At 38.4% G+C, this 25,659-nt stretch overlaps 3 protein-coding genes across 4 annotated transcripts; all 3 read right to left on the bottom strand.

The window, feature by feature from the left end:
• Positions 1 to 5,657: 5,657 nt before the first annotated feature.
• Positions 5,658 to 12,156, bottom strand: LOC307118424 (uncharacterized protein; the record flags this gene model as incomplete). Its single annotated transcript, XM_079804032.1, has 5 exons — positions 5,658 to 5,668; positions 5,895 to 5,999; positions 6,103 to 6,453; positions 6,535 to 6,882; positions 12,132 to 12,156. The coding sequence occupies 5 exons, from the start codon at positions 12,154 to 12,156 to the stop codon at positions 5,658 to 5,660; spliced, it is 840 nt and encodes a 279-aa protein (XP_079660158.1).
• On the bottom strand, positions 11,551 to 15,183 carry LOC307121314 (uncharacterized protein). The gene is made up of 7 exons (XM_079808832.1): positions 15,102 to 15,183; positions 14,065 to 14,159; positions 13,635 to 13,982; positions 13,206 to 13,553; positions 12,991 to 13,095; positions 12,857 to 12,891; positions 11,551 to 12,757 (listed from the first exon to the last, which is right to left on the bottom strand). Exons 2-7 carry the CDS (start codon positions 14,105 to 14,107, stop codon positions 12,683 to 12,685), a joined length of 954 nt encoding a protein of 317 aa, XP_079664958.1. The 5' UTR covers positions 14,108 to 14,159; positions 15,102 to 15,183; the 3' UTR covers positions 11,551 to 12,682.
• A 3,990-nt stretch (positions 15,184 to 19,173) lies between these two features.
• LOC307142713 (uncharacterized protein) lies at positions 19,174 to 23,265 on the bottom strand. Of its 2 annotated transcripts, none has more exons than XM_079843766.1 (7): positions 23,179 to 23,265; positions 22,303 to 22,376; positions 20,787 to 21,134; positions 20,355 to 20,705; positions 20,167 to 20,274; positions 20,055 to 20,089; positions 19,174 to 19,919 (listed from the first exon to the last, which is right to left on the bottom strand). In XM_079843766.1, the coding sequence occupies exons 1-7, from the start codon at positions 23,181 to 23,183 to the stop codon at positions 19,809 to 19,811; spliced, it is 1,032 nt and encodes a 343-aa protein (XP_079699892.1). In that variant the 5' UTR covers positions 23,184 to 23,265; the 3' UTR covers positions 19,174 to 19,808. The 2 variants fall into 2 exon arrangements, with proteins under 2 accessions (XP_079699892.1, XP_079699893.1); XM_079843767.1 differs by having other exon boundaries at positions 19,601 to 19,955; positions 23,179 to 23,264.
• Positions 23,266 to 25,659: the final 2,394 nt, after the last annotated feature.

Below are 25,659 nucleotides of genomic sequence, written 5' to 3'. Positions count from 1 at the left end.
TATGGCGTTTTGGTGGCCTGAGAATGCAACTTTTAAAACACGTTTTTGAAAACAATACCGTTATCATCTCTGTAAACTTCAAAAACGTGAATCTTGAAAAATGTGAATCTGTGAAAATGGTGATGGCATGCACCTGAGTATTACGTGTGTAGTCTATAGGCATGCGCGTTTGAATGTGTATGTGTGCACAGTCTTTCTCACAAAGTGACATTGCCTGGCATTACTTGTCTGGCATGCATAATACAGCGTTTTTAGTTGTTTTCACGGATCCGTGTGTATGGGAATCATTTTGATAACTTTGTCATCTGTCCAGAGGAAAAAAACTTTTCCTGTTTTTAGTACATTGTTGTCGTGTAAACGTACCCTTAGTTGATTTATCGATACAGCAGCTCTGGAGAAAACAGTGATGCCATCGTCCAGCTCAGTTAATTTCTCATACAATGTTGTCAAAGCAGGCAGATCAAAAATCTTGTTGAATATTAAGTCTCCCCGACTAAGCAAGCCAGAGGCGACAGTGGCAAGGAACCAAAACTCCATAAGGTGACAGAATGGAGAAAAAAAAGACAATTTCTCCTCTCCTCTATAGTGGCCTAAGTACATATAGTTACTCAATATTACTCAGTACTTAAAGGTATAATTGCAGTGTAACAAAGACACCTTCAAATAAAGTGTAACCTTCATTTTATTCTCCCCCATTAAGCAATAGTACAATTATTTAAGCAATAAAGTATGTGTCAATAAAGTATGTGTCTCATGTGTCTAAAGTATCTCTTGGCAAGATGGCGCCGCCGTGCTCGGTCGCCGTTCAGGTCGCTCCGCTAAGACTTTGCTTTTATTTATTATTCTACTCTCTTTTACTCTCTATTTTTTCCAACGGATCATCTGCTTTGATCTGTTACGACAGCAAAACACTTCTGGAAATTGGTTACCGCTACACTGACCTGTTTCAGGACACTTTCTCCAATCTTCCATCTGAGATTCGCCGGGACGCCGAGTTGAACAATGGCCACTCGAGTCGACGGCGAAGATTCAAAAAACACCGCGGGAAACGCGCTGGGATCCGCAACAGACTGAGAAAAAGAGCATTCAGTCCTCCTCTCCCGAGCATTTTGCTCGCAAATGTCCAATCCTTGGAGAATAAGATGGACGATCTTAGAGCCAGGATAAGTTTTCAACGGGACATGAGAGACTGCAACATCTATTGTCTGTCCGAAACATGGCTCACGCCAGCGGTCCCGGATACAGCCGTGACGCCGTCCGAGAACTTCTCTGTTTTTCGGATGGACAGAACAGCCGAGGCCGGGAAATCTAAAGGCGGTGGAGTGTGTTTCATGATAAACAAGAAATGGTGCGATCCTAGGAACATCTCCATTCTTTCGCGATCCTGCTCGCCTCACTTGGAACATTTAACTATCATGTGCCGGCCTTTCTACCTGCCGAGGGAGTTTTCCTCGGTCATCGCTACTGCCGTTTATATTCCACCACAAGCAGACACGGGGCTGGCTTTATCTGCCCTCCATGATGTGACCAGCGGCTTCATAAACAAACACCCCGACGCTGCTTTCATCGTCGCGGGTGATTTTAACAAAGCAAACCTAAAGAAAGTATTGCCAAACTTTCACCAGCATGTCTCCTGTCCCACACGAGGAGCAAACACACTGGATCATTGCTACTCTCCGTTTAAGAACGCCTACAAAGCTCGTTCACAGCCAGCTTTTGGCAAATCGGACCATGCCGCCATTTTCCTCACACCGGAATATAAACAAAGGCTCGTTCAAGAGCCCCCGGTGAGGAGGGAAGTCAAACGCTGGTCATCCCATTCAGAGATCACGCTACAGGCAGCTCTTGATGACGTCGACTGGGACATGTTCCGCGCGAGTTCTGAAGACGTCAGCGAGTTCACAGAAGTGGCGCTCTGCTTTATTAACACACTGACAGAGCAAGCCACACAAACAATAACTATAACGTCCTTCCCTAATCAGAAACCGTGGGTGGACAGTTCAATTCGCACTGCAGTAAACTCGCGCACCACCGCTTACAATGCCGGTCTCCAAACGGGGGATATGAGGGAGTACAAAGCTTCATGTTACGCCCTCCGGCGCGCCGTTAAAGCCGCAAAACTCCGCTATAAAGACCGAGTGGAATCTCATTTCCAACTCAACGACTCCCGGCGGATGTGGCAGGGACTGAGAACCATCTGTGCTTTTGGAACTAAATCCTCTGCAGAGGTGAGAGCTGATCCGTTACTGGTGAACGAGTTAAACTCTTTCTACGCTCGCTTTGATGGTAATCGCGGCAGCGCGACTCCGGCGAGTGACGCGTCAGAGAGAGTCCCTCAGAGCAGCAACAGTCACGTGATCTCTGTCTCGGAGGACGAGGTTCGGAGGGCACTCAAACGTGTGGATGTCAGGAAAGCTGCTGGGCCGGATGGTATTTCAGGTCGTGTTCTGCGGTCCTGTGCTGATCAGCTCGCAGGGCTCTTTACATCCATATTCAACGAGTCCCTTGCTACATCTGTTGTCCCCACCTCCTTCAAACGATCCTCCATCATCCCTGTACCTAAGATCAGTAAACCCTCTTGCCTAAATGACTATCGTCCAGTGGCTCTCACATCTTTAGTCATGAAGGTCTTTGAGAGACTCATTAAAAACAACATTTGCTCCTCCATTCCTGACACTTTGGACCCTCTTCAGTTTGCCTATCGTCCCAATAGATCGACTGAAGATGCCATTTCTCACGTCCTTCACTCCTGCCTCACTCACATCGACAGCAAAAGTGGGAACTATGTCAGGCTGCTATTTATTGACTATAGCTCAGCCTTTAACACCATAGTTCCCATTAAGCTAACACACAAACTCCTGGATCTAGGCCTGAATTCTTCTCTCTGCCTCTGGATTGAAGATTTCCTCACTGGCAGACCCCAGGCGGTGAGAGTAGGCCAGTTCACCTCCACCTCCATCACCCTGAGTGTTGGAGCTCCACAGGGCTGTGTGCTGAGTCCCCTGCTCTACTCTCTCTACACCCATGACTGTTTGTCCACACACAGCTCCACCTCGATCATCAAGTTTGCTGATGATACTGTTGTCCTGGGTCTCATCTCCAACAACAATGAGACGGCATACTTGGACGAAGTGGAGCAACTGACATCATGGTGCCAGGACAACTGTCTCTCTCTGAATGTTAACAAGACCAAAGAACTGATTGTGGACTTCAGGAAGAGACAGCATCGGTCATACTCCCCTCTCATGATCAGCGGGACACCGGTAGAGAGAGTGAGCAGCTTCAAATACCTGGGTGTGAACATCTCCGAGGATCTGACCTGGACTACACACATCCAGACACAGGTGAAAAAAGCCAGGCAAAGACTGTACCACCTGCGCCAGCTGAGGAAATTCAGGGTTTCACCAGCCATCCTGAAAACTTTCTATCGAGGGGCGATAGAAAGTGTCCTGACTCAGTGCATCACAGCGTGGTACGGGAACAGCACCAGTCACGACTGCAAAGCCCTGCAAAGAGTGGTGCGCTTATCCGAGCGCATCTCAGGCTCAGCTCTCCCGTCTCTGCAGGACATCTACACCAAACGCTGCAGAGGTAGAGCTACTAAAATCATCAGAGACATTAATCACCCTGCAAACTCTCACTTCACCCTGCTGCCATCTGGTAAGCGCTTCCGTAGCCTGATGGCAAAGACTGAAAGACTCAGGAGGAGTTTCTTCCCCCAGGCCATCAGACTCCTGAACTCAGTCACGTGACTCACTTCACCCCCGCACACACATAAACATACAGTCTTTTAACATTAACATCCACATACTGCAATTGCACTGCACTTTACGTCCCTATTGTTACTGCGTAACAACCTGTAATAAACCTTGCACATTATACTTCTTTATATATACATATTATATATTTTATGTTAACCACTTATTTTTAAGTCTACAGTTTATCTCACTTATCATATCCACATATTTTTTATATTTTTATTTTTATCTTATTTCCTATTTTTATCTTTTACTTGATTTATTTATAATTCTACTTATGTTAATACTTTTTATTCTAATTTTATTCTATTTCTATTTAATTTCTTGTAACTGTTATTTGCACTGTCCATGGAGCGGACCTGTTTACATTTCACTGCCAGTTGTATATTGTGTATATAACTGTGTATGTGACAAATAAAACTCTTGAATCTTGAATCTTGAAATCTTGATGTGAGGATTCATACAATGACAACAGCAATATGTCCACAATATCAAGGTTTTATTGTCTGTCATTGTGTGTACATTTAATACAATTTTAGTTTACCAAAGGGAATTTTTTTTTTATGTTTCAGCACACTGCACTGAACAGTTAAGAAAGTTGATTTAACTTAATAGGATTAAGGCTTTAACTTATTTTAAAAAAATCACATAATCAGTATAAAACAAAAAAGCAGGCACATTGTATTTCTAAGCATAAAACATGAATATTTAAATAATTTACATGTATATATGATATCCTATATAATCATGATCAATGGAAGTTGAGAATACAACACATCTTCTACATTAAAATAAATATATCAGGTTTCATACAGTACAAAGGCTCTGTCGACAGAAGTTTGATGCTGATTGTGATGTCCATTCATTGTACACATTATTGTATATTAATGTCCTATTTTTGTATACAAACTAAGGCACATGTAGTAATCATTTGAAGTGGTAAATGTTGGCATTTAAAGGTCCCGTTTTTCGTGTTTTTTTGAAGCTTTGATTGTGTTTACAGTGTGCAATATAACATGTGTTCATGTTTTATGTGTAAAAAAACACAGTATTTTTCACACAATTTACTTATCTGTATACCGCTGTTTTCACTGTCCTCAAAACGGCCTGAGAATTTCCTCGTTCTATGAAGTCCCTCCTTCAGAAACACGTAACGAGTTCTGATTGTGCCAGCGGTTCCCGTGTTGTGATTCGACAGCAGCTTAGCTCACGTTGCCCGGGAAGGTCACGCCTCTTACCATAACGGGGAGATGAACGCGCTCAAACTACAGCCCCTGAATGCCAAAAAGGTGATTTGACTCCGGGATGAAAATAACAGCGTCTGGACGACAAGGCGACAAACGCAACCGAACCGAACCGAACCGAACCGAACACAACACTTCCTCTTCTCCATGAGGGAGCAACAAGACCACGCCCCCTTTTTCACGTATTCTTGTGGGCGGAGTTTAGTCAACAAACTGTTCTACTGACGTAATTAAAGCAGGATGTACAGGGATGTAGTCCAAACCGGCCGTTCGCTGTAGGCTTTGAAAGGGAACTTCTGTTAAATAAAATATCTCGCTTGGCATTGAACTTTGAGCTTTATAATTTTACAGGCATTATTTATGCTCTAACAGCAACATTACACACTAACTAAAGTTTGAAAAATGGGATCACGAAGAACAGGACCTTTAAAAAAAAAAGTTTGGTAGAATAGAAATTGACTTCTTTCAATAGATGAGGTGAAAGTCAAACTTGTGTCTCACTCGTCGTGCCAGTTTTATTCCTTGAGCCGTCTAAAGGTTAAAGACGTTTGTGGTACATTGTATAATTGACTGTAGTACTGGTGTCATCTGACTGAAACAGAACCACAGTTATAATGATACCGTGATTCAAATATTATGCAGACATTATGCAGTTTCACTTTTTATCTGTAAAGGTATATTGGCATTAAGCACACCTCATTTTAAATCGAGTCTGAAAGCAAGCAAATAAAAGAAAGATAAAGCAAAAAAGAAAGTCTTACCATAGATTGATCAAGCACAATAAATGGGATCCCATCTTGAATAAACAACAAGAACGTATATATTATGACTGCACTTAAACTGTTAGATATTGCTTTGAATACTAGAGTTAAACAAAGCATGTAAATCTTACCTTTCTGCTGGTGCTTGCACAGCCGTGAGCCCAGAATTATGATCACAATCACTGATAAACAGTTTGAAGCTGCTAAAACCAGGGCAATTGTTCTCCATGGTGTGTCTGCAGATATGAAAAAGACAAATTCATTTTTAAAGGATATTAGTAATGCAATGACACCATGGGCCCACATGAAATTTAGGTTATTTTTTGTAGCAGTGGATACCTGGTGAATCAACTTTTCTTCCATCTCCAAACAGTATCTGTCCACATGCGGCCACAGCGCAGTAATAAATCCCAGCATCAGAGTTCCTCTTGGGCAGGTTGTAGAGACATCTGCGTGTGGAAGAGTTCCCATCATCATCATAGCTCCTCTCACACTGACCGCTCCTGCGCTGCTGAGTGTAAATGATTCCTGGAGGAGATTCTCCAGACTCATGTCTGACCCAGTAGACGTTGTGTTCTCCTGCACAGCTCTGAGTGACGACGGCACACTGCAGGGCCGCTGCAGACTCTTCTGGATGCTCTGGATCTGTCTCAGCTCTCTGAGGCGCAGAGTCGATGCTCAACTGTCCATCTGAAAAGACAATAACAGCAACATAATGCTTATTTGACCAGACACAATGTGTAGTAATATTGAAGTGAATATTCTGCTTACCTTTAACAATGAGATCCGTGCTCTCCCCCAATTGGAAATTATAAACATATATAACACAATAGTATGTTGCAGTGTCTGATTCTTCTGCGTTTGTGATGCTCAGATTAAAACTCTTCTTGTGTTTTGCTACATTAAAGCGTTTATGTTTGTCAAAGCCATTTTGAAACTCGACATCTAAAGCTTGATATGATGAAACAATTGAAAGGGGTTTCTCTCCGACTCTTTGTTTGATCCAAACAACACTGGTTCTTGCCTCGCTCTGAAAAACACATGTGAAGTTAACACTGTCTCCAGCTTGAACAACCTTCAGATGATTCTGAGCCACGACGTCTGCATTATCTGAGCTGCCTGGAAAAATAATGAGTAAGAGGACAGTTAGTTTTGCCGGCTGTAGATTTGGTTTCTTCATGAAGTACAATGAAGATAAAAAGTCTAGCTATTAATTTAGTCAAAGTGTTCTAAGTTAACAGAACACAAAATTGTAACTTACACATTGAATGGTAAAGCAGTAGTACACACAAATGCTGATACATTTTTTTTCACACAGTGAATCCAAACAGGTTAAATCATCTGGAGGGACACAAATATTAAGATAATTAATTAGGCCTATTATATGCATTCAATTTCAAATAAAATTATACAATGATTCACATAATATAATATAGTCATAATATAGTGATAAATAAATCAAATAATACTTAGGTAAACAAAATTCACTAATTTACATTATTTTACAGCATATGTGTGATCCACTTCCAAGGCATACTCAACACATTTTGTCCTTGAAAGCTAATTCACAAAATCCAACAGAAAATATCAAATTTAACAGTGCATGAAGGTAAAGAATCAGACTTTACTTACAGGTTTTCTTGAATAAAAGATCACAGTTGTGTCCTGTAGAAACAAAGATAGTCGCTGTAATAAATCTTCTCTTCTTTCTATTGGTTGACTGAATGAAAAATAAAAAGCTGTTTGTGGATATACTTAATTACAGTAGATGAAAAGACTGTTTTCAGATGTAAAAAAGGACAGTGTCATTGTTACACACACCCTGTACTTAATGTAAAGTTGCAGTTTGGCTGGAGCATGAAGTACAAGGAAGACGATCTCTGTATTACGAAAATGACCTGCTCAAAAGATTAACGCCCCGATATGAGTGCCTCTGAAGTGTGAAAATCAGAAAGAAAGAAAAAACACACCACATGTAACACACAAGTAGGTCGTTCATCTAAAGCACGTACAAAGTGTGCAGTATACGGTAATGTCCTGCAGTCCTTCTCAATGACAGCAGTCACCTACTATGTTGTTGTTTTATTGCGTCATCATGTTGAGTAAGGTACAATGATTATCAACACTCCTGACAGACCGCATTACATAACCCTGTTGCCACATAATCATGCATTACGGAGATTAATAAAGATAAACAAATTGTACTGTATTGTAGTAGTGCATTTGGAAATGATATATGAAAATATTATAAACAATCATCTAACAAATACTTATTTATACCCGAGCAGGCCTACCATTCGATGTTTTCCATCCATGTTTCTAGGGATGCAACAATACAGTTCGTCCACGGTACAATACATACCTCGGTTTTTAACCACGGTTTTCAGTTCGGTTCGGTTCTGATGGCTTGTCACATCAGTTTTTTGCTATTCTATTCTTAAGCGACAGGAACAGCAAGAGGTAAAGGAGAAAAAAAAGACTTTCTTTATTGCAATACTCTTTCTTTATTTTACTTAAAAGAATTGAAAAACCTTACCTAAACTTAAAACTTTACTTTAAAAAAACCCTTGTACACATTCCTAGTGTATTGTAAAATATAAAATTAATATATATAAAGATTTATACTGGCAGCTCAGAGCTGTACAGCAGCATATAAGTATGAAATTGAATGAATAAATGTAAAAATAAAACAATACAGACTTCACAATAAAACATTGATTCTTAGCTACTGTATTAGTTCTTCAGTCAAGAGCAGTGAGTGATTTTCTCTTTGTCTTCTGTTGTTGTATTAATATTAAAGGGATGATTCGCTCAAAAATGAAATTTCTGTCATCGAGAAATGAATACAGGTTTGGAACAATATTAGAGTGAGTAAATAATGACATCATTTTAGAGGTGAACTGTCCCTTTAAGGACAGCGTGTTCATTATAGGCTGCGCTGCTGTCAATTTAAGACCTGCGTGCATCGAATAGGCCTACAGACGGACCCCGGTTTTACTTTCACTTTAGACATAACCGACTGTGTTTATGTTAACCTTGTGTGTATTTGACAGTATTAGCGCAGTAAGACGACTACTTAGTCCAGTAATCACGAGTTGGACAGGCGTTTAGTGCGCGCGCTCGGAAAAGCGCACGTTAAAACCGTGCATAAGCACGCAAATTAAATGTTTAACCGGCAAGAATTTAAAACACATGCAAATAATGAACTTTCGTGATTGTGAATAACTATAGTGTTCCGTGAGTATAACTCTACCACAAACGTGTGATGTGAATTTATGTTGCGTTGTTCAGTATTGGGATGGAGGCAAATGATAGAATTTGTAGAAAAATAATTAATTAAATGCAAAACCGAAAAAAACGCAATTCACAAGAGCGAACCGTGAATGCATTACCGAACGGTTCAATATTATATTGAGAATTGTGGCATCCTTTGTACATATTCAAATTACAAACGCAATAATATTGTTACATGTAGACAGGAGGCAGACACAGATGTTAACAGGTATGGTAGTTTATTTGACCACAGTAGAGCATGGGAAGTGGAGCAGGTGAGTAAACCGGTTGATGGTAGATAGGAGGGTGATATGAGAGAGAGAGTTACTGTCTTTTGTATCGAAGGTGGAATGACGCTGGAGCCTGGAGGTTTCTGGAGACTGGAGATCGCTGGAGACTGGAGATCGCTGGAGGACAGAGGGACGGACAGGAACACACCCACACAGCAGACAGGGAACACGGAAGGAGGGATACACGCTGGAGACAGGTAGTATCGCTAGGAGAGTCCTTGAGGTAAGCATAGGTAGCTGTATATGCGAACGAGACCGGACGTGGAGTGCTGTGTGCGTGTGCTTGTTATAGTGCTGGTGATGAGTGCCATGATGAGGTGCAGGTGATAGTAATCAGTACTCTGGGGATGGAGTGCGCTGTGATTGGTGGAGGGTGGAACCTGACGTGTCTGTGACAAATATAAGCAAGGACCAACGTTTACTCACGGTTTCTGCTCTTCCTTTTTCACTTTACTGTATATGACTCTGAGCTCTGCACATCCACCGGAACATAAACAAGCTCAGTGGAATAAAGGGTATTTTTCAAAGATTGTCATGATGTAGGCTAAATAAAATAATATCGTACACTCTAAAAAAAATGGTGCTATATGGCACTAAAAGTTGTTCTTTGGCACGTAATCATAGAGGGAACCACTTTTGGTGCTATATAGCACCATATCTTAACAGGTTATGGTAGCGGTGCTATATAGCACCTCAGTCATCCCAAAGAACCGCTGAAGAACCACTGAAGCCCCAATATTTGGTGCTATACAGCACTTAAAGTGGTTCCCCTATGATTTACGAGTGTAAATATAGTAATATACATTTTATAACACTATACAGGGTTTTAGAAAACATTGTATTTCTAATACAACATACTGTACAAATTTCTCTCTTCTCTCTGCCACAATTAATTTTTCTATACGTTTTCTCTTTTGGGAATGCAGTACTGGATTTTTATTTTTCTGTAATGCAAAACAATATTTGCTATGGTCTCCCATGTGTGTATGCAGAAGTGTAATCAGCAGTAATTTACTTCAATGTTCCAAACACAAAAATGGGGAAAAATTTAACGTTTTTATGTGAGTAATCATATAAATTTGGACCTGTTCTTCATACAAAGCAATTTCTTGACTTCAGAAGAATTTCAGTATGAACTATTGGCATTTAAAAGCTGTGATAAATATCAAAATATCTAATAATTAAATAATTAAATAATTTTAGACATTATTTAAATCCTTTGAGAGCATCAAATTTGGTCGATACAGCACAAAATTAAAATGTTAAAAACAATATTTTCATGTGTTTAAGTTGGTGGTTGGGATGGCGAGGGCCCATTAAGTGTTTTTTTTTTTTCGCACTGGAGCCTGTACATATGCCTCTGACATGCTCTGACACATAACATTTTTGGGCTTTAGGCCATTAATATCACAAAGCACAGACTCCTCCTCAAAGTCAGCATTTGTCCATGCGAGAACATGTGACGCCAACCAGAGCTCCAGTCAGAAGGGATGAGACAGTCCACATCATTTCCTGTAGAGTGACTGACAGGAAGAAGCTGCTCAGTACAGACTGAGAACTGCTGTGGTGAACTTCAGCGGAGAAACTTTAAAACTTTAGACATGACTGTCAGCATATACAAAAGAATTATATATATTAATATATATATATATATATATATATATATATATATATATATATATATATATATGTATACTTAATATTGTGATTAATCACATCCAAAATACGTGTTTACATATTATGTGTGTACTGTGTATAATTATTATGTATATATAAATACACACTCATTCATGTGTACAGTATATTTAAGAAATATTTCCATGTATATACTGTATATATATTTATCTAATTTATATTATATATAAATATAAATATGTTATATATATATACACACACACACACACACACACACATGTAATTATATTTTTTTCAAGCGTTTTAGAGTAATAAGAAATATGTAAAGTAGCCTATATGTAGAGTGCACACTAATTTACTTGCAAGGATTTGCCTATTAAACAACCTAATAAATAGTTTTTGGAGTCTGATGCTGGGGTTTAGTTTGTGTGCAGAGGTGTTTTCATGCACCTCTGTGCTTTTGTATGCAAACTTTTGCACGATTGTGCACAGTGCGGTTTGAGCATTTGAGCATTTTTCCAACCACAGGACTGACCCACTGGTGTGTTTTTTACGCCTGTCTCTGAATCAAAACCACATGCGCATCATTCACAGACGGTTATTTACTTCACCTTACACCAGAGAAAAAAAACCTAGCAACAATTACTGCTGGGTGACAAAAACATATTTTATAAATAGCAACAGCTTATCCTGACACTATAACCAATAAACACATATACTATTACAGTAGGTCTATATACACATACACATATACATATACTATATATAAATGTATTTACATGCATATACTATTAACATTTATTTCGATCTAATTAAATTATGTTTGTTTGTTTGTTTGTTTGTTTGTGCAGCTGGGTGTACAATGTGGACGGTTGGCATGCTTAAGCTTGTTAATATATACACATTTAAGGAAAATGGAAGCAATATAATAATTGATTAATGGAAAAGGCATTAAGCTTAAGCGTTTTTTCTGATAGGATAGGACACAGTCAGATAGGACACACATTTGTCCAAAAAGAGACAGAAACACTCTCTAAAACCTGGAATAGCAAGCACAGAATTTTAACATTAAATTAAACTTGTGATTATTGAATAGCAGTCTATTGCACTGCAGGCTTAACAGCCTATTTTCATGGTCTCATGGTGGAGGGTTTTTCCCCCCACATGTACCCACTAGAGGGACATCCTGAGCCATTTATCAATAATATTGGGCAGCGTCACACTTTTTCTGGTAGACTAAAGCTATCCAATTCCCGTGATTGATGTAGTCTAACTAACTTATTAAAGCAGGGGTCTTCGTGACTAGAAAATAATTTCATGGCATAATTTTCACATAAAATGTAAGTACCACGGACAGAGAATTCAGCTTCTTTTACGGCTTCTTTTAGTCGATCTAAAATTGATGCACCATCAATCAATATACTCCATGTTAGCATGTGTTGATAAAAAATCTAGTAAAACATGTTGATGCAGACATCCAAAGAACAGGCTTCCATGAATGCATCTTTAAATTACATTGTTGTCAAACATAGAATAAAGCTTGAGTGCAATTAAGAGCTTGAAATATCCATTGGTTTAAACAATTAAAGCACATTAAAAGCCACATCAAGAGTAGTTTTGTGTGAACAATAGAGAATTTATTTTTAGTAAAATGCATCGATTCCTCGCATGTGCATATAGAATTATCTATTTCTAGATAATTCTATATGCACATGTGTTTTCTAGGGTCTTCTAGAAGTGGAGGACTTTTGTTGAAAGCTCAACGCAGCATAATTCAAAGCATCTCTGTCTTCATCCTAGAATGGCAATTTTGATTCAATCAGTCAAAAAAATTGCGTATGAAGACATTTGTATTGAATTACATATTCAGCATATGGTATAAAACATGTGCTTACCCTTAAGTGACCAATCGGAATGTTCTGAGTCCCATCTTGAAATGCAATAAGAATTGGAACACATCACTGCACTGTCACTGAAAGATGTTATTTGACTATTCAGACTTAGAGAAGTGTTATGCAGTAATTCCTACCTTTTCTCCTGTGCTTGCACAGCTGTGAGCCCAGAATTATGATCGCAATCACTGATAAACAGTTTGAAGCTGCTAAAATCAGGGCAATTGTTCTCCATGGTATATCTGCAGATATGAAAAAGACAAATTCGTTTTTTAAAGGATATTAGTGTTGCAACAACACCATGAGCCCACATGAAATTTAGGTTATTTTTTGTGGCAAATTCAGTGGATACCTGGTGAATCAACTTGTCTTCCATCTCCAAACAGTATCTGTCCACATGCGGCCACAGCGCAGTAATAAATCCCAGCATCAGAGTTCCTCTTGGGCAGGTTGTAGAGACATCTGTGTGTGGTAGAGTTCCCATCATCATAGCTCCTCTCACACTGACCGCTCCTGCGCTGCTGAGTGTAAATGATTCCTGGAGGAGATTCTCCAGACTCATGTCTGACCCAGTAGACGTTGTGTTCTCCTGCACAGCTCTGAGTGACGACGGCACACTGCAGGGCCGCTGCAGACTCTTCTGGATACTCTGGATCTGTCTCAGCTCTCTGAGGCGCAGAGTCGATGCTCAACTGTCCATCTGAAAAGACAATAACAGCAACATAATGCTTATTTGATCAGACACAATGTGTAGTAATATTGAAGTGAATATTCTGCTTACCTTTAACAATGAAATCCGTGCTCTCCCCCAATTGGAAATTATAAACATATACAACACAATAGTATGTTGCAGTATCTGATTCTTCTGCGTTTGTGATGCTCAGATTAAAACTCTTCTCGTCTTTTGCTACATTAAAGCGTTTATATTTGTCAAAGCCATTTTGAAAGTCAACATCTAGAGCTTGATATGTTGAAACAATTGAAAGGGGTTTCTCTCCGACTCTTTGTTTGATCCAAACAACACTGGTTCTTGACTCTCTCTGAAAAACACATGTGAAGTTAACACTGTCTCCAGCTTGAACAACCTTCAGATGATTCTGAGCCACGACGTCTGCATTATCTGAGCTGCCTGGAAAAATATAATATGAAATGTCATGGCTGAGAAGATGGTTCATATTTTTTTTTGCGGTAGATTTATGCATTATACTTACATTTTGAAAGGTAAAGCAATAAAATGAAAAAATGATGAATCATTTTTAGGAGATAGTTCCAAACGGAATGATTTAGAACATCTAAAGTGAATCATCTAGGGAAAAAAATATTTAAAATGATAAAGAAAACAATAGTTAAATCATGCATTACAAGTTGCAAAATGAAACCTCAAAGGTGACCCTGGACCACAAAACTAGTCATAGAGATTTGAGATTGAGATGGAGATTGAAATGTATATCTTCTGATTTACATCATCTGAAATAGCTGAATAAATAAGCTTTCCATTGATGCATGGTTTGTTAGGATGTGACAATATTTGGCCGAGATTCAACTTGAAAATCTAAAATCTGAAGGTGCAAAAAAATCGAAATATCGAGAAAATCTCCTTTAAAGTTGTCTAAATGAAGTCCTTAGCAACGCATATTATTAACAATAATACATATTTTATATACTTACGGTAATGTACAAAATATCTTCATGAAACATGATCTTTACTTAATATCCTAATGATTTTTGGCATAAAAGAAAAATTTATAATTTTTGACCCATACAATGTATTGTTGGCTATTGCCACAAATATACCCGTGAGACTTATGACTGGTTTTGTGGTTCAGGATCACAAATGGATAAACTGAGGAAAACATATTTTTTTAGTCTTGAATAAAACCACTTAATTTAGATTTTATCAAGTCTTTATGTTACCTGACAAGACAGTTTTACATTGTGTGGATCATAAATATGGTTTTAAACATACATTTTAATGCAAGACCACGTGTTGTTTATGCCAATAAATATGTGGTCAAATTTTGTTTTGGAAAGCTGATAAAAAAAAGAAAAAGAAAATAAATAAATCAATCCAAAACCAATCAGTCAATCAAATTGAATGTATATAGCACTTTTAAATCAATGTAGTTCAAAATGCTTGACAGACAGGAACACGCAATTGACAATAAAAATAAACAAATTAAAAACGTTATTAACAAAACTCCATAAAGCAAGAATAAAATAGCGGTTCTGTTTTTTAATCTCAACTTACGGACTTCATTAAAGATCAAGGTTGGTTTTCATGTAGAGCCTATGACAGGTTTTATCTTCCTCCTCAACACAGTCCTAAAGAGAAAGACAGAGAGAGAGACTCACCTTTATATACTGTACCTCCCTGTACTAAAGAAAAGCACATTTACATGATTCCATTGGCTGATTCACCTTAATGTTAGTGCTGTGTTAGTCATGGGGACCACATCTAAAGTTTTCCAGTGGATTGACACATTTCATATGTAATATGCAACATCTTGCATATTACAGGATGTATGTGTAACTTTGACGAATACTGTACTTCTGCAAGGTTTCATGTGATTTTTTTTTCTTACAGCAGTTATCTGTGACAGCAAGTATATGTTTTTCTTCCTTCCTGCTTTCACACTATGACCACAGCTAAAGGATCCTGCACCACTATTGTGCAACAACAGAAATTCATCACCAGAACTAAGACCAATGCCAGTGGAATACTTTGAACTTTAAACCCCTGAAATCTTTTGTTTGTGTCGAAGCAAAATATCACACTCAGAATTATGTTTATTAAAATAAAAGAAGTATTTGTGCAATGTGGCCACTTAAATGTATATTATGTAACTTTTTTGGTTCAAAATGTACAAAATGGAAATAATAAATCAATAAGTTATTTTGTCTTCATCTGATTAATCGAAAATAAGTTTTTATATTAAGTGTTTATAATTAAACAAATTAGTTCAATCACTAACCAGCGGGTAACCAGCAGATTGACGAGTGGAGCTTAGTTTGAGAACAGATCAACCCGATCTCACTACAATTTGTACATATTTTACGAAGTGGCTAATTATTACAACCTCACTTGCATGAATTTGTACTTGAATTTGTATGATTTTTGGATTGCAGTCTCCGCTCTAATTCATCCCAAAGGTGTTGAGGTCAGGACTCTGTGCAGGCCAGTCAAGTTTCTCCACACCAAACTCGCTCATGCATGTCTTTATGAACCTTGCTTTGTGCACTGGTCATGTTGGAACAGGAAGGGGTCATCCCCAAACTGTTGCCACAAAGTTGGGAGCATGAAATTGTCCAAAATGTATTGGTATGCTGAAGCATTAAGAGTTCCTTTCACTAGAACTAAAGGGCCAAGCCCCACCCCTGAAAAACAACCCCACAACATAATCCCCCCTCCACCAAACTTTACACTTGGCACAAGCAGTCTGGAAAGTGCCATAGAGAAGCGTGATTGGTCACTCCAGAGAACACGTCTCCACTGCTCTACTGCTCCAGTGGTGGCGTGATTTACACCACTGCATCCAACGCTTTGCATTGCACTTGGTGATGTAAGGCTTGGATGAGCTGCTCAGCCATGGAAAACCATTCCATGAAGTTCTCTACGCAATGTCCTTAAGCTAATCTGAAGGCCACACAAAGTTTGGAGGTCTGTAGCTATTGACTCGGCAGAAAGCAGACACGTGTGTTTAAAAAGGGGCCTACCACTTCTTGGCTTTTGTTGCTGTTGCTCCCAATTGCTTCCACTTTGTTATAATACCACCAACAGTTGACCGTGTAACAGGGGTGTAGCCAGCGGGCGGGCCTGACGGGCACAGGCCTGCCCACTATGATGACTAGGTCCCCCCAGTTTATTATACAAATATAATAATATTTATTAAATAACAGTTGTTTAAATTATTTTAACGTAATTACAAAATAAATACTAAAATAAATAAAATGTGCTTTTTTTGTTTTTTGCATAATGCTTAATGAGTTTGATTGACAGCTGTGTTAGGCAATTATGTGTCAGGCTGTCTCATGTATGTTGCGCGGCTCGCGCCTGTGAGTTCATGAAGTGTGTTTACCTATTTACTTAGCCTATAATTTGCAGTTGTGTGATAGATAAACAGCAGCGATTCAAAATTCTATAAAAAGGACTTTTAAAAACTTGCATTAATGCGGGAGAGAACCCATCCATCAGGCCGCAAGTAACAGTAAGACTTTTCAATTCCAAGCACAGGTTAATTCTGTAAAGCCAGGAACACGCCATCAGTGTCTGTCAGTTGTGATAGTGCAGGGGTGAGCTGTGTGGCATAAAGTTTTGACGCAATTCGACCTGAGGTTCGAATCCGGCTTTTGCAGAACTCGCTGTACTTCATTTTCCCATCACATATCAGATCAGAAAGGCGTTTATTTTCAATTAAAAATGAAGAAAATATTCGAAAAGTGGAAATAAAGTGTCTAACGTTTGTTGTAACTGCTGCTCATGTTTTTTATGTGGACAGGTAGTAGCTACAGTTTTAGTTTATGTTGACAGTGACAAGTGTGAAAGTGCCCACTCACTTTTGCCCAGGCCTGACCAAAAATAAAATTCTGCCTACGCCACTGCCGTGTAATATTTAGTAGTGAGGAAATTTCACAAATGGACTTGTTGCACAGGTGTCAACCTATGATGGTACCACGCTTGAATTCACTGAGCTCCTGAGAGCGACCCATTCTTTCACAAATGTTTGTAGAAGCCTCTGCATGCCTAGATGCTCGATTTTATACACCTGTGGCCATGGAAGTGATTGGAACACCTGAACTCAATGATTTGGAGGTATTGGTGTCCCAATACTTTTGGTAATATAGTGTACGTACAAATTGGTCATGAGATAGCGTTGGAACAGATATATGTTAAATATTCCATATTGCCGTACTCTTTCAGCAATTGCATTGCTAAGCTAATGCTATCAAAGCATTGTGTTTTTTTTAATAATATTAATATTAATTTAATATTAATTATTAATATTATTATCGCTCACATTTGTATATGTACTAAAGCAAATTAAAGTACATAAATACAATAAAATGTAAATGCTGTTTAAAAATGTGCCATTTTTGCAATTGTCGAACTTCCTCTATAATTAGGCGCAGAAAAAAACAACAACAATGCATGTAATGGAAAAATCTGCTCAGAAAGGTGTTTGTGGGCTGTGAATGAGTGTGGGTGGTAAGGTAACTGTATGGTAGCCAGTCCTGAGGTTGGAAAAGTACTAAAAATATACAGGTCACATGAACTGCCTGATAAATAAACCATATAAATGTATTCATTCCTTTATAGAAACCTCTGCTTATGTAATTTAGTAATTCATCCGCCTTTTGTAAGCAGTTAAATGATTCGTAGTTTACACAATTTTGAAATAGTGTAATTTATTCCTCTGATCCAATGTAACAGCCATTTTACATCATCCTAAAGCCATTTTTTTTACAGTGAAGCACCTGTACTATTGTATTTGTTGTGTTTTAATGTTTATTTCATCCTTTCATGCTTTCTGTGTTCTTGTGCTTTGGAGTTTATTTGGACGAAACATACCAGAGTGGTGCCTCAATATGAAAGGGAAAGTGAGACATTTTCATTTTAGTCCATCTGCCTGGTCATCCTGCTGCGGACAGATTGCACAGCAAGACTTACGGCCTATTTTGATGGCTTCAGGGTGGCTTTTGCGACATCTCTCCACCAGAAGGAGCTTATGTGCATGTTTTGTCAACCATATATATGTCTTCCTGTATTATTGCATATACATATTTCACTTTCAGAGACTCTTAAGTGCTTGAATGCTTGTACCATCATGTACGAGATTTGCTGCTACCTATACATTTTTTTAATTTATTTTTTAAAAGGGCATATTATTAATTCAGGCAAATGGAACACATAGCCTTGTAGTCTAGTACTAAAATACAGCAACATTATGACAATTTGTGGTAGCACTTTATTTTACAGTCCTGCTGTTTCCCATGTACATACTATGTACTTGTTATAGTTATTATAATAACTGGGTTATAACTAGGTACTAGCCCTGAACCAACCCCTAAACCTAACCTTAACCCATGTGGTTACCTCATATTAACCAGTACGTACACTGTAAGTACACATACTGTAAAATAAAGTGCAACCCAATTTGTAATAGTTCTAACATGAAAAATTCCAATTCATAACAATCAGAACTAAAACATTTTCCTAACAATATTTACTGCAAGAGTTAACTGCATATTAACTATTAGCTACCTGCACATCATAGACAATAACCTCTGTCCTCATCTTTGTTTGTTTGCAGGTAAAATAAAATGCTACAATATAGTTTTTTAATGGTAAAAGACAATTATAAAACACACAATTGCTGTACTTCAGTTATCTACATTGTGTAAAATAAAAAGTAGTAATTTTGACTCATGTTCTATGGACGTGTCAAAGGTCAAGATGAACTATTAGTACAATCTCTTACTGAATTAGTAATTATATTGCACAAGGAAAATGTACATGATACAAGATACTTGAAAAGTGTATTAATGGGTTTTGTCATATCTTTGTAAACAAAAATGTCATCAATTTCTGGATAGATTCAGTATGAAATGAAATCATGCTACTTACGTTACAAAATCAATATGAATCAAGAATGTTATTTCAGTACCACGGACAGGGATTTAACACAATTTCAGCATGTTTTATAGCTGTGATGTAATTCAGTGTAGAAACAACTCAACAGAAAGTCAGCAGGTCTCATTTTGTTTTATCAAGTACATTATTAGACGCACATTCATTGTCAAATGATGAATTCATAAATGCAGGACAATGATTAACATACTTGAGTATAATTTAATTTAACACTCATCATTTTAGGGTCATAAATTGGTCTTGATCTTGGTATCTGACATGAAATGTCAACTTTTATAGCTTCTGAGTAGAAACATACTCATTTTTATCTTACATATATATTGAATTATCTTGTGTGTTTCTTTCCCTGGGTCTTCTAGTGGTGGAGGGATTTTGTTGAAAGCTCAAAGCTGTATAATTCAATGCCTCTGCGTCGTCAGCCTGTCATAGAATAAATCATTCCGTCAAATATATTGCCTAAAAACATACAGTTTAGTGTATAGATTGGTAGCAGTATTTAAACTCATTATCAAGATATTTGTATTCCATAATACCAAGGAAAACAAATCATCTTACCATCAACTGAGGGTGCTGAGTGTTGTGCATCTCATCTTGAAGGAACAATGAGAATACATATTACAACTGCACTGACATTTAAAACCATATTAAAACATAAAATAATGCATACCTTTTTGCTGGTGCTTGTACAAACATGCAGCCATAATAATAATCACGATCACAGATAAAATGATTGTAATCAAAGTGGCTATAATCCAATGTGTCTGAAAGCATTTGTCTGTAGTAATGCAAAAAAAAGTATTAAAAGACGTCAAAGCCATAACATGATATCATTTTTTATAAACTAAAACTGGGCACCTGGCAAATCAACTTTTCTTCCATCTCCAAACAGTATCTGTCCACATGCGGCCACAGCGCAGTAATAAATCCCAGCATCAGAGTTCCTCTTGGGCAGGTTGTAGAGACATCTGTGTGTGGTAGAGTTCCCATCATCATCAGAGCTCCTCTCACACTGACCGCTCCTGCGCTGCTGAGTGTAAATGATTCCTGGAGGAGATTCTCCAGACTCATGTCTGACCCAGTAGACGTTGTGTTCTCCTGCACAGCTCTGAGTGACGACGGCACACTGCAGGGCCGCTGCAGACTCTTCTGGATGCTCTGGATCTGTCTCAGCTCTCTGAGGCGCAGAGTCGATGCTCAGCTGTCCATCTGAAAACACAATAACATCAACATAATGCTTATTTGACCAGACACAATGTGTAGTAATATTGAAGTGAATATTCTGCTTACCTTTAACAATCAGATCAGTGCTCTCGCCCAATAAGAACACATATGCATACATAACACAATAGTATGTTGCAGTGTCTGATTTTGTTGTTTTTGTGATGCTCAGATTAAAACTTACATCATCTTTTGTTATAAAATAACGTTTATGTTTGTCAAATTCATTTTCATATTTGGCATCTAAAGCTTGATACGATGAAGCGATCAGAAGGGGTTTCTCTCCGACTCTTTGTTTGACCCAAACAACACTGCATTTTAAATCACTTGTTAAAATACAGGTGAAGTTAACACTGTCTCCAGCTTGAACAATCTTCAGATGATTCTGAGCCACGACGTCTGCATTATCTGAGCTGCCTGAATGAAATCAATATGAGAAGGAAAGGGTGAAAATAAGGTATTGTTTGCTGTGGAATTGCATCTAAGAATATTAAATAAGTACATCCAAACAAGTACACTCTAAAAAAAAAAAGGTTCTATATGGCACCAAAAATGGTTCTTCGTCGTAATCATAGAGGAACCACTTTTGATGCTATATAGCACCATATCCTAACATGTTATGTATATGGTAGAGGTGCTATATAGCACCTCAGTCAAAGAACCGGTCAAGAACCTCTGAAGAACTGCTGAAGAACCTCTGAAGAACCACTATAGCACTATAGCACTTAAAAAGGTTCCCATATGATAACGAGCCAAGAACCATTTTTGGTGCCATAAAGAACCTTTTTTTTTTTAGAGTGTATGAATTTAGTCTAAGTTTAAAGGCCCACTGAAGTGCCTTGGAACGCGCAGCATTATTCAACGTGTTGACGTTAGCAGCTCCTCCCCTTTTTTGAAACAGCCAATAGTGTTTAGTTATTACCACAGTTTGACTAGAGCCGTTCTGTTTTTTTTATAAAGCCAGTTTCCTCCTAATCTCTAACCGTTTATCATCATAATCTCCTCCATATCTCTTTGAAATACAGCATTCTGTGCAGCATTTTAATGGGTCCGTCCGATATGTTTTGTTGTCTGCGCCGACTCGTGCATATGATCCGCGCTGTGCTCTCGTGTCTGTAGTCAACGGCTCTGCTCTGGACTATGTGTGTGCGCTGCTGCGGTGCGCGTGAAACTATCATGAACCCAGACTTCATTCGCCTCAACTGAAAGCATATTTACACAGTCTGATTGTTTCCTTTCGCATATATAGTGTATATGTGCCGTTCATCATGTAGAAAATGGTAAATGCGTGAACAACTGAGCGTAATGCAGGGGGCGGGACTTCAGATTCTAGATCACATTTGATTGGACAGAAGATTTGATGAGAAGGTGAAGTCTGCGATGATGTCATCAAAATCTGTGATTCGTTTTAACGGAAGTGAGAGAATGTAAGCTTTGAATGCGTATATCTCCTAAATGCAAATTTTGTCATTGTTTTGGAACACACCAGCTTACTCATATCCTTAAGGCTAGATAATCATACTAAAAGCTAAAAAACTTTATTTTGATTTCAGTGGGCCTTTAACAAAAACACATAGTTACTTACACTGAGGAACATTAAGCATTAGGATGAAAAAATGAAGCATTGTGATTGGCTTCACGTGGGTTGAAATGAAAACTCTAGCATGAGAAAGAAAGAGAGAACATGTTCAAATGCCAGACACCAGATATCATTTTTTTACTAGTTTGCAGGACACTATAGTTAATTTATGTAAGTGAGGATAGCAAAATAAAGTAAACTGTGACATATTATACCCAAAGATTCTTCATACAGTGACTACCAGTAAAATTGATAAACATTTGGGACCAAAATTATTCAGACACTTTGACCTGAGCCTGTTTTGCTTAAGTGTTTTATCTTTAATTGCTAATGCAAACTTTCACACCACAGACTGAACAAAATGAACCATTGCTTGGTCATTGGTTGACCTAAATTGGTATTATCTAATTGTGTCCTTAAATTTAACAGCTGATTGGTTGGTTGTAATCCATTACATACCTTTCTATCAAAGTTATCTGACATTTTCAAGATGAATTTGTTCTGACACAGTCCTTGTCATATTTTATTACCATTTTCTAAACTATAGCGAATAAACTGTGATAATGTGAGAAATGTTGAAGGTGTCTGAATAAAATTTGGTTTGACTGTAAATAATAATAATAATAGTAATAATAATAATAATAATAATAATAATAATAATAATAACAACAACAACAATAACAGAAATGCTTAAACATCCCAAGAAAATACAATACAGGAAATTCAGAGCGTCATCTTTAGCAGGTCCGTTATTGTAGTTAACTAGCTTGACATAATCCAAATTAAAAAGTACTAAAAAAGTTAGTCTAAAGCTCCCAAAAGTGAGCATATAAAAATGTATAAATTAACAATCAGATAAACAAACAAACAAAACAAACTTACATCATACAGATTTCATTAATGATCTCAGGTTTGTGCTATGTAAACAGACAGGTTTTATATCCTTCGTTGATAGTGAGACTGAAAGAGAGAAACACAGAGAGGTTTGCCTTTATATACACTTCCTTATCTTCCTTACAGCATCTTTACATGACTCTACAAACACACACACACACACACACACACACACACACACACACACACACACACACATGCACAAAAAATACATACACGCGTATATAAATAAAAAAAATTGTTGAGCTGATAGCCCTATTTTATATCATTTGCACTGAAGAAAAAAAAAACACAAATACAAACAGTTTGCTATAATTGTAATGCTAAATAAATATTAAAATGGTTGAAGATCTATTTATAGATTTTAAAGCCTCTTTTTGTCATGTCTATTCAATCCTTTAATCGTCCGTCACATTCATTCAATTTTTTTTAAGTACCTTCATTTGGGTGCTTTCTGTAGTAAATACTGATTGACTGTCTTACTTTACATTCATCATCACTTCAAAGCAATCAATGCTGAATAAAACTTTTTTAGAACCTAAAGTTCACTTTAAGCCTTTGAGTTGCAACTTCCTGTGTAGCGCTTGTTTGAAGAGTGAAAATAAAATAAATAACACTTATCTGATGGAAAGAGCTGTGAATAGGGTCTCTCTTGAATGGTGAAATGGGTCTTGGGTGTAATGGTTAAGTAGAGTAAAGCCGAGTGGCCAGTCCTGTGGTTGGAAAGACTGCTTATTGGTGTGTAAAGTGTTTTTAAAAGCACACTGTATGTTGTTCTGTGAAGGCTGCTGAGCATGCTCAGTCAATTTTCGCATACTAGAATAGTAGGGAAGTTGACATAAAGATAACGCTACTATATGGAAAATTGATTGTCACATTTCTGAAAAAATGTCTATTTTGTGATACAACAGACAGATTAAGTCAGTTTCATAAATGTCAATTTCAAAATTTCTATTATTTAATTAGATTTGCACAGAGCATTGGAACCCCAGAAATAAAATGCAACACATAAGGGTTTAGAGATACAGCCATTCTACCACATCAGTCTTTGCTAACTAACTTTTGATCTGAAATCAAGAGGTCGTTTCAGTCACATGTTTACCACAGATGTCTACAAGCGAATGCACCCCAGACACAACATCAGAATTGTTAAAAGCATAATAAAGATGTAAAAGACTGTGGGCTTTAGGCAAGTACTACCACAAATCACATCATTTGTCCATATAAGGAGAAGAAGAGATCTTAAACAAAGCTCGAGTCAAGAGGCCATTTCCTGTAGAGTGACTGACAGGAAGAAGCTGCTCATTACAGACGGAGAACTGCTGTGGTGAACTTCAGCGGAAAGACATTTAACTTTAGCACGGACATCATAATACTGTATTAAGATTTTACAAATTTTTTTTAACCTGCAGTATAAAATAAAAATAAAATCTAAAATCCATTATGTACAGTGCATATTCACCCAATCCACTTGTGATAAGTGTAACCAATCAGGCATAACATTATGACTTATAATTGTGTTGGTCCCCCTTTTGCTGCCCAAACAGTACGTCGGACGTACCGACGAATTGAGATCACTTCTAGGAGCCCCAATCAGCTTCGAGCTGTATAGAACCGGCCAATGAACAATTGGCGTGCGAGATTTGCATCTCGCGCTCCGCCCCGCACTGGGGGTATTAACAGGAAGCGAGAGCGAATGCACGCTGTCATTCACTTCAGAGCCAAACGGCGATTGAAGAGGACTCTCAAGTTCATTTGAGTGTAAGCTGCTATCAGCAAGCAAGTTATTAGAAGACCGGAGAACGGGAGAAACGCGTGTTGGAGAGACGGCACATTCCAGCGGGACCGCGGTGACTCATCTGCTGCTCTGTTAAACAGAGAAAACTGCAAGAAAACTGTTTTCACAGCAACAAATTTCTGTTGGTCTGGTTGGGCGTTTTCCTGTTTGAGTACAGGCACGGGCTGCACTAAACCCCGTGTGCTGTCGCGTTTTCCCCCTGAGTGCTTCAGCACAGAGCGTTTCCTCACAAAAATAGTTCACGGGTGACGCTGCGTCTTTTTCAAGATGTCATTCCACCCGTGCGTTTCTGGATGCGGTTGTTCCCTGGCGCCTACTGACGGTCACAATCGCTGTCTCACGTGTTTGGGCAAACAGCACGCTGAGGTAGCGTTTGTGGATAGTTCATTTTCCCACTGCAGGAACATGACTATCTCGGAACTAAGATCGAGACTCTCCTACCTTCGGGCAGGCGGAGTCCCCTTACCCATCCCACGATCTAGTTCTACCCCTAACCCGGGTAGACCTACTTCTTTGGATGGCCAGGGTGATCTGAGGATCACGTTTAGGGCAAACCCGCCGAGTGAAACTCCGCAGGCCCCTATTCCCTCGGTTCCGCAGCCGGTAGAGCTCCCGAGAGAACCCGCTGGTCCCTTCCATGGGCGGCCAGTGGCAACTTTCGGAGCTCCAGC

The sequence above is a fragment of the Gobio gobio genome (assembly GCF_949357685.1).
Source record: "Gobio gobio genome assembly, chromosome: 2".
NCBI classification, from domain to species: Eukaryota; Metazoa; Chordata; class Actinopteri; order Cypriniformes; family Gobionidae; genus Gobio; species Gobio gobio.
Note: the sequence above shows the minus strand (reverse complement) of the source record. Positions and strands in the feature narration are given on the sequence as shown.